The 14,969-nt window shown below is 42.8% G+C and overlaps 1 protein-coding gene across 2 annotated transcripts in view; it reads right to left on the reverse strand.

Annotated features, from left to right (window-relative positions):
* Nucleotides 1-14,969, reverse strand: part of trpm7 (transient receptor potential cation channel, subfamily M, member 7) — a 38,025-nt gene that overhangs the window by 7,054 nt on the left and 16,002 nt on the right. The window contains exons 8-26 of one of the 2 annotated variants that reach the window (XM_030100548.1): nt 14,668-14,842; nt 13,223-13,346; nt 12,463-12,535; nt 11,125-11,225; nt 10,519-10,653; nt 10,352-10,405; nt 10,128-10,268; nt 9,745-9,879; nt 9,353-9,630; nt 9,051-9,279; nt 8,145-8,300; nt 7,897-8,040; nt 4,783-4,911; nt 4,373-4,624; nt 3,006-3,180; nt 1,565-1,697; nt 1,243-1,421; nt 1,009-1,141; nt 191-768 (exon numbers count right to left, since the gene is read on the reverse strand). In XM_030100548.1, the coding sequence (XP_029956408.1) occupies nt 191-768; nt 1,009-1,141; nt 1,243-1,421; nt 1,565-1,697; nt 3,006-3,180; nt 4,373-4,624; nt 4,783-4,911; nt 7,897-8,040; nt 8,145-8,300; nt 9,051-9,279; nt 9,353-9,630; nt 9,745-9,879; nt 10,128-10,268; nt 10,352-10,405; nt 10,519-10,653; nt 11,125-11,225; nt 12,463-12,535; nt 13,223-13,346; nt 14,668-14,842 (3,324 nt within the window). Of the gene's footprint in view, nt 1-190; nt 769-1,008; nt 1,142-1,242; nt 1,422-1,564; nt 1,698-3,005; nt 3,181-4,372; nt 4,625-4,782; nt 4,912-7,896; nt 8,041-8,144; nt 8,301-9,050; nt 9,280-9,352; nt 9,631-9,744; nt 9,880-10,127; nt 10,269-10,351; nt 10,406-10,518; nt 10,654-11,124; nt 11,226-12,462; nt 12,536-13,222; nt 13,347-14,667; nt 14,843-14,969 lie in introns of those variants that run through there. The other variant, XM_030100627.1, reaches the window with a different exon arrangement.

The following is a 14,969-nucleotide window of genomic DNA, read 5'->3' on the forward strand; positions in this document are numbered from 1 at the left end:
ACATCCCCCGCGCTCCCCCCGCGTCCAAACTCCCCCCGTTCCTCAGACTTTGCGGTGCAAGCAGGCAAGCAAGCAGGCTGAGCAGAGCCCGGGGTCGTACACACAACAACAACGGTCGGATACACACACACACGGTTTTCATCCTGGTTTCTCTCCTCGGCGGCAGTTTCACCCTCGCCCTCATACTTACCCACAAAAGCCCCAAACTCTACGGAGGCGCTGTCTGGCTGGAGGTGCTGCTGGTGCTGGTGAAGCCCAGCGAGGGCGAGTTCGGGGTGGCTGGAGCCACTGGGGTGGGAGGGGGTGCTGCTGATGTGGAAGCGAGCCCCGGCGGAGGGCACGTTGGGCAGGCTGGATGGGGAGTCGGAGAAGCCCGGCTCGAGTGGACGGGTCAGCTTACTGTGGGTGAGGGAGTGGCCTCGGAGACGCAGCTCCGAAGGGGAGACGGCCACAGCACTTTGGACAAAGGCACTGGGGCCGGCGCTGCGCCTGCCGATGACGGACGATTTGGAGTGCGGGCCGGTGTCCGGTGGAACGGGGGCGATGCTGGGGACCACGTTCTTGGACAGACTGAGCTCCCGGGTGATCTGGTTGTGGACCTTGCTGGCCTCCGACGCCCTCTGAGCGGTGAGGGTCTTCAGAGTGTCCACAGTCAGGGCCGAGAGGTCCTGCAGGTGGCCGATCTGAGAGTCCAACGTGTGCAAAGAGCGCTTTATGAAGTTCACCTTGTTTCCGACCTCCTTCAGCTGCAAACACATCGTCTCGACTCTGCAAACAGACGACAAGTGGCTTCAGTTATTCAGTCATCCATCCGGGTTTCCTGCTGTTTGTACTGTGGACAGATTCACTGAATGAAGACATCAAAATTCTTTACTGCATTCAAGCACACGGGAAAAATATCATTTTTATTATTGGCATCTTTATAGTGAGTGATGGAATTCTGCTGGTTGCTCTTTTAACACTGTAAAACTTTCCAGGGCTATGTGACGGTTAAAACAGAAATAATACCTCTCTGAAGTAAGACGGATGCGTTCTTCGCTTCCGGAGTGAAACTGATCGTCCTTCTCATGAAAGTATGTCTCTACACACTGCTCCTCAAAATCATGAAGCTTCTTTTGGTCTTCCTCTGTGAGGAAAAGCTCTGGGGGGGCGAAGGAGGGAGACGCACGTTACTTGTAAATTAAGCAGCAACAAGACTTAATCTGTTAATTACTCATGTTGAGAAAGAATATTTCAGCGTACTTGGTCCATAAGTGTTCTCTTTCTTCCTCTTTCTACACATACAGAAGAGGGAGTACACATGGCACAGGAGGATGAAGGGGGGCGGGAGGACAGGCTTCTCATGGTAGGCCATAATGAAGTGGTAGCGCTGGTACTTCCACACCAGGTTAGAAATGGACTTCACTTGGAGATACACATTGCTGGAAAATGAAACACAACAGTGATCGTTAAATAAATGACAAGTAAATCTTTTCTGCATGTTCCATTATGAGGACGCTATCAGAGGAAATAGAAAAAAAAGGAAATGTAAATAGGAAATGTAAAAACAAAATACTTTGCTCACTTAAAGAAGGCGATCAGGAGGTTGACCATCAGTATATACTGTACAAAGAGGTAGACTGCTTGTAGGAGAGGAGTCAGCCAAACTCCTGCTTTACACAAGGACTTCACTGCTGATTCACTGTTATTGGCACACACTGAAAAAGGAAAAAAAAAATGCTGTTACAATAAGTACACAGCCACATTCACTTATTCTCCCCTTCATTTGTTTGTAATCAATATAATTCAAACCCTAAGAGATCTTCAGACTTCTCTACAACTAATCTTCTAGAGACAAATCATTCTCAGCAGGGATACACAACCGTCACACGTGAAAGCATGTAATGGAGCTGACATTACTGAAATGGTTCAAAATTACCTGAAAATAATCACATCTAATTTAATGTACATTGGTGATGACATTACAGTTTAACATTGACTGAAACAAGGTTTGTTCACTAGTATATTTACAGAACCCAAGATGTTCCTGACATCCTTCAAGATTTCTTTACTTTATCAAATGTGATTCATTTGATCATTTCATCCCAGACACCGTTACCATCTACATTTACCTTTTACATCTCACCGTCAGTTCAGTTTGTCCTGTGGAGGCCCTACATTTTGGAGTGGATTAGCCCCACCCCCATTCAGATCCACATCTTCCTATTCGCTCTTCAAAAGGAAGCTCAATAGCATCTTCTCATATAGGAATCCTCCCGTCACCTCCTCCACTCTGATTGGACTCACATTCACCTTTTTCCCTTGATGACAATCCCTGACTGTTTGCATTGTCTTTTCTTTTCCAGATTTTCAAAGATTCCTCCTGTTTCCATTATTGTCCACAAATAAGGATTATTCAGAACGTTGTATATTTTTTTTCTATCTTTCCTTTTCACCATTTAATATAGTTATCTCACCACCTTATCTCCTTATCTTTTCAAAGTTTATCTGCTAGCCTCAGAAATGTTTAATTTGTTGTGATGACTGAAAGGAGCGGAATCCCTGTACAAGTCCCTTTGGCCTTCGATCCCCTCCTCGTACCATTTTTTTCTGTGTGCAGAATAAATTCAAAATTTGAAGCCACATGAGCAGTGACGGACGGCTGTGATGAATTTCAGCAGGCAGTGAAATCTCAGGATACCAACTCTGATTACGGAGCAAAGCCAGGTGTTTTATTCCACCAGAGCCTCAAATGCGCCTGACTCAAGTGATGATCACTTAATCGCCGCCTTTTATGCGGAACCGTTTCGTAGCCGAGTCGAGGCAGTCGATGCTGTGGTGAAGCAAAAAGCCCTGCCCTGTGCTGTGTGACAAGAGGTTGTGACGAGAAATGATGATTAGGCCATTGCGGGTTTGAGTCCTGCTGCTCGTTTTGAGTGAGAATAACTTTTAACGCTGTGATAAGGCGCTCTGAAGAAAACTATCCTTACCCGCATAATCTGGCCTACCATCCTCATCGTCCTTACCATCGATTTCATAGGCATACACTTCACCGTACATCATCCAGTACGGCTGGAACACCACATCTTTGGCCAGCGTCCAGCTGGGCTCCTCGTCTGGGTACAGAATGGCTTTTCTCGGGACGCCGTAGCTCAGCAGGACGACAGCCATGATCACAACGATATAAAACATGTTGGCCACCTGCGAGAGATTTGTAGAAGAGGCATGATGGTGTCAAAGTACTATTTGACTGCTGAAACAAACATTTTTATGGTATAAAAGTCAACTGAGGGGATTCCAAGTCAGCACAAAGTCATTACTATCGCTGGTATAATCATTTTGGTATTTCTGGTTTGAACAATCACCATATTTGTAATGCTTATATTGAAATCCCCAAAGCAGATGTTAGTAAAGTCGGCGATAAATCTATTAATGGACACTCAAACACATTCAGAGCAGATGAAGTAGGATTTAAACTGAGGAGTCAGATGGGAAATATGTTTCGTAGCTTTCTTGCTGGGATCTGGATGATGACACAGCACTACATAACAGTACATCTGTGTGTTTGAGTACTTTTGTTGCACATTAAAAGAAAAAAAAAAAAACTGGTTTAAGCCTTTGATAAATTTTAACTTATTTATGTAAATCATGCTTTGCTTACATTGCTCACAATCAGCTTTATATTGAAGTCCAGAATAAATCCCAGCATGAAAACTAACAAGCAACTTTCACATAATGCCAAATGGATTAATGCAAATTATTGATGCATGGTATTACATATTTCTAATCGACACATATGTGCTGAATATTTACATATGTTTTTGAATTATACAGAATAACAACGTAGTAAGAACATAGATGATTAATGCTGTTTAGATGTGAATAGTCACAATTAAAGGAACTGAATTATTATTATAAATACTAGCAAAAAGTATCCGCACAAATTTAATCATAAAACAACGACACAAAGATGTTCATCATAACATTATGTACCATAAAATATCCTCCACAGCGCTCATCTGTTTGAGGGAGATGGAAAGCACATGGCTTTAAATTGGAGTAACACCTTCAAAAATAGGGATTTAAGTTTGCGTCACACAGTGGTGTCACCCGGACATCTGAACAGGCCGTCTGAGGCGAATCGTTACTTTTCAGGTTCGCTTAAATTGCCAAATTCAGATGCAGTAATTCTGCGTTGCATTGTTTCAGACACATGATAACGATATCTGCCTGGAGGTAAAGTCCACTCTGCAGCTTTGACTTTTTGAACGAAATAACACTGACTGATGAAATAATCATTACTTATATGAAGATTATGAACACAGTACATGTAAACCTGCATCTATCGACATCACATGTTCCCAGTGCAGCGCTGCTCTGGTGGAGGACTCACCATTTTAGCGATCATCATGACGTACGGCCCAGCCTGCTGGTTCACGGCCAGGATATCCAGGAGGCGCACATACCAGAAGATGATGTTCAGACAATAGACTGTCCTCCCAGGGACAAAGGCAGCTCCTCCCGCAAGCCTCAAGCCAAAGCCAATAAAGAAGGTCACGATGGCCAGAAAGTCCGACACGTTGAAGTAGTCGCTGAACCACACCTTTATTTTCTGGCTGATTTTGCCCGCTTCGGACATAAACATCTGGAACAAAGGAGACACGCGACAAATGGAAAGAAAAGTTCTGAACAGAAGGATGCTCATATTTAAAGAGAGTGTCTCAGTCTTGATGAAACATGAATAAATGAATCCACTGTTGCAATTAGTTTGAATTTGTGGGGAAGAAAAGGTAATCTACATACCTCCCGGATTTTCTCAATGGCTGAGGTGAAGATGTAAAGGATGACCACCCACTCTTGAGGAGAAGGCAATGTAGGCATTTTCACCAGCACGACGTATGTGTACAGCATCAGGTAGCCCAGGTAGAAGAGCTGAGGAGGAGGAGGAAAGAAAGACAAGGAAACATGCTTAAACGTTCAACATGGCTTTCTAAATGTTTGGAGGGCCTCCTCTAGGGGGCGCCAGACAGCTGCAGCTACTTCTCCACCAGGATGAAAAAATGAACAGGAGGGTAAAAAAACATCACAACAATGATTTAAAAAGTGAGTGTCATGCACACTAATGTCAAGTAAACCTAAAACTGTCACAACAGCTAGAGATCATATATAAAAGTATCTACTATATTTTTTTAATGCTTACGAATTCCAAAAACCAATATCTCATATTATCAAAACATCACATTGTACAGTATTCAGCCGAGAAATTACTACTTAGTGAGAGATAGACGGCGCGTGCAGGGCGGCTGGGAGGCTCATTCTACCACAACGCTGCAACACACACAAAACTGTTTACAAGTAATTACACGTCACCGAGAAACGAATTGTGAATTATTTTGGGACGAGGTCAGCCGAGGTCCTCTTGATGGACTAAATCTCCTCACTGACTCAGAGTTGGGAGCGCATGTGTTCAGACTCGGAGCTCAGCCGGCGGTCAGTTGTGTGGATAAAGACTTTGCGAGAGAAAAGCTAAATCATCACCGTCTCGACTCGAGTGAAGCTCAAATTTCCCCAAAAGGAAAAGTCGGCTCAAAGGATTGAAAGATAAACGTGAATAACCCAACTTTTTCTTTCTAGGACATAAACCATATTGTCAATTACTAAAATCAAATGTACATATACACTGGGTTTATTTAAGCAGTCGTTCAAAAGCCTCAACCAAAAGGGTTTTTTTTTTTTTTTGTTTTTACACACACTGGCGTGTCTTCGGCTGTTTGAACTGTTACACCTGTGAGATCGCAAACAGCTTTGGTCATCTGCTCTCTTCTGGTCAGCGAGTTATTGAAGCAAGTTTCAAATCCTAAATCTCTTAAAACTAATCGATAAGATTTTAATTATTTTTAGGGCTGTCAAATGATTAAAATTTTTAATCAGATTAATCACAGCTTACAAATTAATCAATCATGATTAATCACAAATAATCGCAATTTCCAACTATGTCTGAAATATACCCTTTTTTCCTGTATTGCATTAACAAAAAAACGACAGGATATGATCATATATATTTAACACGTGATGTGTTTTTTCTTTAAGGCTCCAAATAAAATAAATATTCAAAAAACTAAAACATGCACACCATAACATAATGTCTGTGTGTAGTGTATTTGTACGTGCTCTGCACGTCTGCACACCGCGCCGCTTGTCATGATGCGCATGCGTTAAAAATTTTAATGAGATCGATCACATAAATTAATTAACGCCATTAACGCGTTATTTTTGACAGCCCTAATTATTTTATCTTTGATTACCTTGTTTCTAAGTTTGAGCAGATACTCATGATTCCCAATAGACTTCCCAGACTCAAATTGCCATTTATTGCCAATTATTACAAGTATTTATTGGAGTTTTCTCAAATATCTACTTGGTTCGTGTGAGGATTTCCTACTTTGGTGATCTTCTGGTAATTTAAAGCTTTCCCTACATAACAGCAAAAGAAAAATTTAAAGAAAAAACATTTCAGATCAATTTACCAGAGAGCCAAACTGTCCACAATCTGAGAAATACGGCAGCCAATTCAATGAAAACGACAGTTGTTGATTCAATCATTTTTAAAAATGACCGTAATTCTAATATCAATGGTGAAACCCTTCTTATTATTCACTTATTATTCTTATTATTATAGTGCTGGGAGACTAAAATTAAAACAGTTTATCCACAATGTGAGGTGTGGGAAACTGAGTAAGTCTACAGTTCAGAAAGTTGCTCAAGCTTGACATGTGAAGTGTGAACTGCGGGAAAAGCGGCCATTCTTCTCTGGGAGAAGGGTGAGTCAATGATGCAGAGGTGCACTGATGTGTAGAGACCGGGCTGAAAGCAGGCGCAGCAGATGTAGATAAGCGCAGAGCGAGGCCACATTATGTCGACTAGCAGGTTCAGTGATGCTATCAGCACTTCTTGGTCTCTAGCAGCCTGAAAAACAACTGTCTGTGCAACTAAATAACCCAGCGATGAACCCTGGGGTCCTGAGAACCAGACTCAAGCTTGTGTACATAAATAAAGATGAGAGGAGGTAAGAAATTAGTGTGAGTAGGACAGTGGGTGAGTGTGCTTAAGAAAGGTTTTCTTGTATAAAGAATAGAAGAGCAACATTGTCTGACAATATATGACATTATTCTGAAAAATCCAATCCTCAAAGCCAAGTAGGGGGAGTGTTGCTTATCAAATAAATCACTGGCAGAGCAGAGAATCCAAATTAATTTTAAAGAACAAACTGATCACGTAACTGTAAGGAAGAACAGACTGAGGACAGCAGCTGACTGCTGAGGATTTGACTCAGAGGGGGGAAAAAAAAAAAAAAATCAGGTCATCCTTTTTGACATGCGATTGAATTCCCTAAATTTCTCCGTAGATGGTGAAACATCTGTCCTCTTGTGACCTCTTCAGCACTGACATGCAGCGACAGAGCCGTGCTTCTATATTTAGTGTCAGTGTTTTCCGTGCGGGTGGCTGATAACACAGGGAGACACTTTGTACTCGCTCCTGTTTAAAGGGTGCAGTGGTTCTCAAGGTGTGGCGCAGGGAGCCCCTGGGGGGCAGCAGAGAGCTTCAGGGGGGGAGGTACAGGAAAAAATCTTGGGGTCCGGTGGTGAGGGAGCCTTTTCCTAACATAATGATTCCTCTTATTTGATCAGGAAATAAGGAATTGAACATAAACCAGTTTGGCACAAGAAGAAATCAGCATTGAGAGGGACGTATTGTGGTTCCTCCTCCAACATTCTGAGAACCATTTTCATTTGCATTATACTTCATTCTGCACAAATCTCAAAATATGTGTAAAAAGTATTATTATTGTATTACAGGAGGTCATTTTATTCTACAAAAAAGAAAAACACCTGTAATCTTCCACTGCAATTAACATACCGTGTTGGACCAGAACTTGACAATGGGAGCGTGGTAGAAGGCATAAATCTTCCTGGTTAATGGCAGCTTTCTGGAGCGGACGTGAATCTCCATGTCGTTTTTCACCTCCACATGGTCATGGGTTCTGGTCTCTTTGAAAACATCCTGCAGCACAAGAGCAGAAGGCAAAGTCACCGGCGTGAGAGAGAGAATTCACAACCTCTTCCTTCACTCCTTCGTGCATTCTGACCAAGCAGGGACTAACTGACCATCTGGATGTCTTCAGCTATGTTCTGGAAGTTGTGTTCGCTGTCCTCCATGGTCATCTGGTGGTCGTCCTGACTCTGAGGGATGTGAGCCATCTCAGCCTTGGATTTGTACTCCAACAGGAGGATGGCAGGAGGCACCAAGATGCTCAGAATCACCTGGAAACACACACTCATGTGGGTGGCTGCGGCTTTATTAGTCAAGCCGAGCGTCTGATTTACACACATAATGATCATCTTTTGTTCTCCATGATCTGAGTCTGGATTTAACCAGAAATCCAGTAACACCGACAACTTATTCTCAATAAAATATGTATTTGTTTGCTAATTTAAAGTGTGGCTGATGAGAAAGTGACAGGCACTATCTGATGACAAGTCCCCCAAACTGTGTACATAGAAATAAATGGCATCACTTAAAATTTGTGTCTTCAAATAAAAACGGTTTCACAAATCCTGTATGTTTACAGACGAGGGGACTTTCAACTGATTCAGAAACAACAACCACAACATTATGATCCTACATATCATGAATGTTCCCAACTGAAAGAAACTGGACATGAATAAGCAATGTAAATCTAAATAGCAAGCCATTGTTCCAATAAGATTTATATAAAAGGGAACAGCTAGGAGTACCAATAGAAATGGTGAACTAAAGAATAGCCTTCTTTGTGAAGCACAAACTTTGATTACTGCATCATTTTCGAAAGCAGTTAAACTGTAAAAATATTACAACCGCTCTTCTGTCACCTGAAACTACCTAAAATCAAAATTTTTACAATGAAAATTTGACATGCAAAATATAGCAAGGCCATTAAAATAACAGTTAAATCACAGTTCAGATTCAGCACAGCAGGCACCCCACTTCTTTGTTAGTTTCCCCCAAAAATAAAATGTAGATGGAGCATGAACCTTGTACCAGGAGTTCTTGCGCATGTTCAGCCGTCCCATCCACATGTCGGACAGCAGCAGCTGTGTGCAGGTATGAGCCACAAAGGGGCGGAGGTGGGAGGAAACCGCCAACTTCAGACAGGTGGAGTTGCTCCAGTTCTTCAGCTCGTAGGTCAGAAGCTTCATGGCCATGGTCTCGTCCTGCCTGAAGGACTGCTCCAGCAGGTCCACGGCCAGAGTCCCAAACTCACTGACGAGCGCCGGCACAAGCAGGTCATGATGTGTTTTTAAGAAACTGATAGTTCATCTTTGATCAAACTTACTTTGAGTAGTCCTTCAGCTCCTCCGAGGTGTCATCCACCACGTCGCTCTTCTTGGCCTCGTATCCCATGGACCGGCACAGTTTACAGGCCACCAGCGCCTTCGCCATGTTCTCTTCTCCGTGCTGCCAGAAGAAGAGTGACATTTTCTGCCTCTTCATCAGCACGGCCCACACCAGGAGCTCGTTGAAAGGGTAGGGAAAACGCCGAGTCTCGGGGTCATCGATGTCCACAATCTCTTCTTTGCTTCTCTTTTTGTTCTGCTCGGCGGAAGACTCCAACTGAGAGAAGAAGGAAGCAGATTGTAGATCAAAGTGGGTTCATCAACGTTGCAGAGCTGTTTTTATCTTTGAGTCCAGGATAAAATGTGTTTTCATTGAACAAGTGGAGTGTACCTTGGGTTTGTAGGGCTGGGCGGTCTTGATGAAGTGGTTGTGCCTCGTTTTCTCCTTCTTGTCCGCCTGCATGCTGAACGACTCGTGGTTTTTCCTCAGGTGAGACCCTGGTCCTGCCATGTGACGCCCAGACCTCTGCACACAAGAGGAAAATAATATTTACTAGACACACTCGGAGGTCGTTCACCAATTTCGTTTACAATTCACAACAAATTTTAATTCAAAAACAGTTGAATGTTCATGTAGTGATGTGTGATAGATAAACATAACATGTAAACTTGTGCAAAATAAGCCGAGTAAGAGAAGAAATTTTAAATATCGACAACAGGAAAGGGAGTATCGGACATCTGAGACACTACAAATTTCAAAATGCCTCCACCCACCCGACTGTTGCCGTGGAGATTGTTGTAAATTATTCGGAAACGTTTCCGGGTGTAGTTGCTCCTGTAAGTCCCGCCCATCAGGTACTCGATCACCAGGCCCACGTCGATCAAAGTGATCTTGTAGTTTGGAGGAAGATGACTCTGCAAAAAGGCACAGCGAGCAGGAATTTAAGACCTTTTACATCAAGCTAACCATGAAAAGTGATGAGTACTAAACCAACTACCTGTTTAACATCTCTAACCAGGTGAAGGAGAGTTGGGTTATTGGGAGATTGTTTCTAAAAGAGAGGGGAAATACAACAAACACATTCAAAAGGCACGTCTTTTTACTCTACTAGAGGCCAGTGAGTGTGTGTGTGTGTGTGTGTGTGTGTGTGTTGACTAATGTTACCAGGTTGTAGAGCTCCTCCAGCCGATTGATTGTCAGAAAACGGTGCATGCTCACGCCATTTTCTATGAGAAGCTTCACAAAGTCCACTCTGTCCATCACGAGTGCGTCCAGCATCGCTTGCTCCAAAGAGCTGACCTATAAACAAAAAAATAAACGCTCAGCCCTGCAGCATATATTTTTACAACAAATTGCCATTTCTAAAATAAACACAGTTGGTCCGAAAGACCAAAAGAAACAACACACAAGGAAGAAACACAAAATATACAAATCAAAATATACAAATCAATTCATACAAGAGCCAGCAGTTCCTCCGGCTTTAAAACAAACAAGGCTCTGAGCGCTGCTTAGGAAGACAACTGTAAATGGGTTCATGTTACAGTCAAGACAAGCGGTTGATGGCAGCCTGCCCCGAGCCCAGCCCAGCCCAGCCTGGTCCCCGGGTTTTTCAGACTGAAAAGTTGTGGTCATCGGAGATTCTCGGGTCATTTTGGGTAAGTCCAAAGGTTTTGAGCTAATGTTGAACTGAACAAACATCCCTGGGAGCGGTGGTTCACGCACACACACACACACACACACACACACACACACACACACACACACACATACCAGGAGCTGCTGTCCGTACACAAACACGTGGTTCTTGGCAATGTCTACACGGTCCCAGGCCAAAGTCAGGACCAGCTGATCGAAGGCAGACGCGTTAGTGCCTGAAACATACAAGTATGAACAGATAGACACAGAGATATTAATTCTTGTGCAAGTGAAGTGAAGCTTTATTTCCTGTTAGCCAGCAAGCAGGATTAGAGCTGGATAGTGGAGTACGGCCTGGGCAGTAATACAGGCAATTACACTCTAGCACAACAATAGAGGAGATTAGAATACAAAGTAAATCCCAGCTCAGTCTCCTGGTATGCTATAGTAATCTGCCTTATGTCCTTGAGAGACCCATCTCAACCCAATAATCTATCACAAAAACAGGCCTTAGTGCCTGATGTCAAGCAGAAATCACAACAGAGATCAAGGTAATAAGTATTATAATAACATCCAGTCTGCTGTTTTAATGCAGTTTTTAACCACAGTGTTATCAATCGCATTTGATACATCGCCAAGTCAAAGAATTACAGCTTGGTGGAAAATGGAAGGCTCTCTGAGCAACACCCAACACTTTGTAAAAGGCATGAAAGCTTTTATACCCCGGGGTCCTTTCGAGGATGTTACTGCCGACTGCACCTACAGCCAACAAATGTTTGCTCAAGTGAGCAATTCGGCCACAGGCCTGAGGTTTATCTTTTCAATGTCTCAACCAGTTTCTCCTCACAATCAATCAGTTGCAGTCACTTGCAAATCCCTGGCTTTTGTCTAAAAAAATGCTGGAATGAGGGTAAACAGGCATCAAAGATGTGCTGCACCCAGCTATAATCTGAACACCACCCTCCTCTGGCGTGATGAACAGCTGACCTATAGACTGCTGGTGTTTCTATAGAGCTGGATGGTCAAACATGCACTATATTGCTTCCATTTGAAACTTAATTTTCAAATAGAAAAACAAACCAAAAAAAAAAAAAATCAACAAATTACGGTGAGAACTGACTAAAAGTACTTTTTTTTTTTTTTCCCCCACAGAAGGGAGCAAACCGGAGAGAGAAAGCTAAAGAGATGAAGCTCGGTGACTGACAGTGTTAGAAGAAAGAGTCCATGTGAAAGCAGGCAACATGATCTCCTCAGCAGCAGAAAGAAAGAGGGCACACTGGGGGGAATTGTGTTCTCAAAGCATATCTATATCAGAATGAAAACATTACAGTCTTAAAACCTTAACCTCGGAATGCCAAGAGAGCTGCAGAATATGATTAGACTGAATCAACTTTGCGTGACTCAGCTCCTTTATTAGACGGGATTGTGGGTAGTGGGTGGCACAGAGAGTTCAGAGGGAAGTCAGTTACCGACCTTGGAGTAAAGCCCTCAGAATGGCTACATCAATGTCCTGGGTTTCCTCGGAGCTGATGTGAAACACAGTGATCTGTTTTACAAGAAACAAGAGAGCACTTATTTTCAGGTTCCCACAGTGAAAATCCCCGTGACACAAGTTTTCGTACGTCAGTAACAATGTATAGCGCTAACGACGGACTCGCTCAAGTGATCACGGTTATCTTTGTGGCAGTTAATAAATTGGCTCAAACCAGGGTGGGGGTGTTGGGCTAATATTTGATTCAGTAACAAACAAAAAAAAGAGCCTGAGAATTCCTGCCTGTAGCCTGCAGGTAAGCAACAGTCGCCGTGGTAATACGACACTTTGTGTTTACAGCTCCTCACTGGGCGGTGGGAGTTTGATGGGGGGGGAGGCAGATTCGTCTCTCTGATTGGCTCATTTCTCTGGCCGCGTGTTTTCAGACTGAACCCAACAAAGGCAGAAAATGACCCCCTGAGTGTGATCTTACTCAGCATGTCAGTGTGACGTGCTACAATAAAGCCATGCCAGCACAACTTTCAACACAGTCAAAAGAACTTTTATATTTACGCCTTAAACGCAGACTGGTGAAGGAGACAGCTCAACATTCATACTATTTGTAAAACATTTGTTTCATCTGATAAAAACACTTAGCTTCTTGCACTGTATGAATCATATTTACAGAAAACAAACAAAATTATACCCTGAATCATAAACCATGAAAGCAACGGTAACATGTGAACAAAGCACTCTGCTCACCAGTTCTTTGCTCTTCATGCACTCCATCACAGTCTGAAAGAGATGGATGGCATCGCTCTGGCTGAAGTTGAATGTTTTCTTGATGGTTGCAATGATGTCCGTTTCAACCCCGTCAGGAAGACCACTGGGGGGGTAATTACAGCACAACTTAGCTACAGAGACTGTGACCAGAAATACTCCTTACCATGGCCGTGACTACATGATGCTTTTCCAATTAGAGTTAATTATTTCAAATTGAATAATCAAAGTATTCTCCTTCATGTTTACATGGAAATAGTCATGTTTAGTGGTCTTTATTTAATTCTGCTTTAACCCTGGCGGTTGGGAGGGGTTTTTGGTGATATATATATATGACTACTGAAAGCAAACAAACTCCAGTGCCTGTGTTTTTTTCCTTTCTTGATTAACTTTGATGCTACAGTTTTTAATAGGTCTGCATTTTAATGCTTGCGTCTATCCACTCTTTTCATTATATACATTTTTTCTAAGGCTCCCATTAAATAAATCATCTTCCCTCGACTCCAACGCTTGCTCCAGGCAGCCATCTTGGAATATGTGTCTCTTAGCAACAAGATCAGCCACTTGATTTGGAATTATGTCTAATTTGGAATTAGGTGCATACGCGGGTCATTTTAAAGTGAAATTAACCTATTTGGAACTAAAGTCGAATTAGTAAAAGACACTGTACTGCTCTGATCTTCATGAATTGGAAGTTAAAATTAGGAATAATCTAGAGAATAGGGAAGTTATCTTATTTGAATTAAATTCTGTGTGTGTGTGTGTGTGTGTGTGTGTGTGTGTGTGTGTGTGTGTGTGTGTGTGTGTGTGTGTGTGTGTGTGGGTCACTGTAAATCATTACTCTGAATCTGTAAGCATTTCTCTGACTGGCTGTTAAAACTCAATATTCTGTGTGAACGCACTCACAACAGGACTACAGCCTTCTTTAAAATAGTCGATGGAGCTCCTATCAACTATTGATTTATTCAGGACAAGCTGAATATAATTTAGTAGGTCAGCTATTGACAGAAAAAGTACAATTGATAAGTTGAACAGTAAAACTGGATCACTATTCGTGGCTCTTGACCCACATTCACAAGACTTCAAACTACATGTCTTCGTGTCCGTAGCACACACACTTGTGTTTGGTTTCTTTGTGGGACAGAAATAGATGAGAGCCATCAAAGGAGTTGAAACACAAGTAAGAAGAGGCGACCGAGTATGAGGATTCAGTGAAATATGGCATTTTATACCTGACTAAATATTTCTTTATATTTGAGGAAGTGCTGAATCTTTCTTCATGTTTTTTTTAATCAATTTTCCTGCCATCCATCAATTTTTTTTTCATGACAGATTTTATTCTTTGAGTCATCTGAAACAGTGTATGGAGAAATAAACCTTTTTTGATTGAAATCCATTTTATGCCCGTGAGTGTGTGCTCGTCCTACCCTCCCTCCTCGGTTTGCTTGTGGACGTAGGCCAGAATGTCAGCAGCACGGCCGGTCCCCTCGCACACCACCACCGGGACAGGGGGGCTCTCCTGGAGGTACTCCAGCACGGTGAGGATCACGTTGGGACCGCCCTCAAAGATGAGGGCTACGACAGGCACGCCCTGACCGATTCCTGTGAAGACAACGGAGCGCTTCACGCTGAGGCTGAAGTCGCTTCATGCCCTTCAGCTACAATCTCATTCCACTAACACAGCTCCGCCCAGATGGCGGTTGGCCAGAGGTGGATGATTACGCCCAAC

This window comes from Salarias fasciatus, chromosome 1, assembly GCF_902148845.1.
Source record: "Salarias fasciatus chromosome 1, fSalaFa1.1, whole genome shotgun sequence".
NCBI classification, from domain to species: domain Eukaryota; kingdom Metazoa; phylum Chordata; class Actinopteri; order Blenniiformes; family Blenniidae; genus Salarias; species Salarias fasciatus.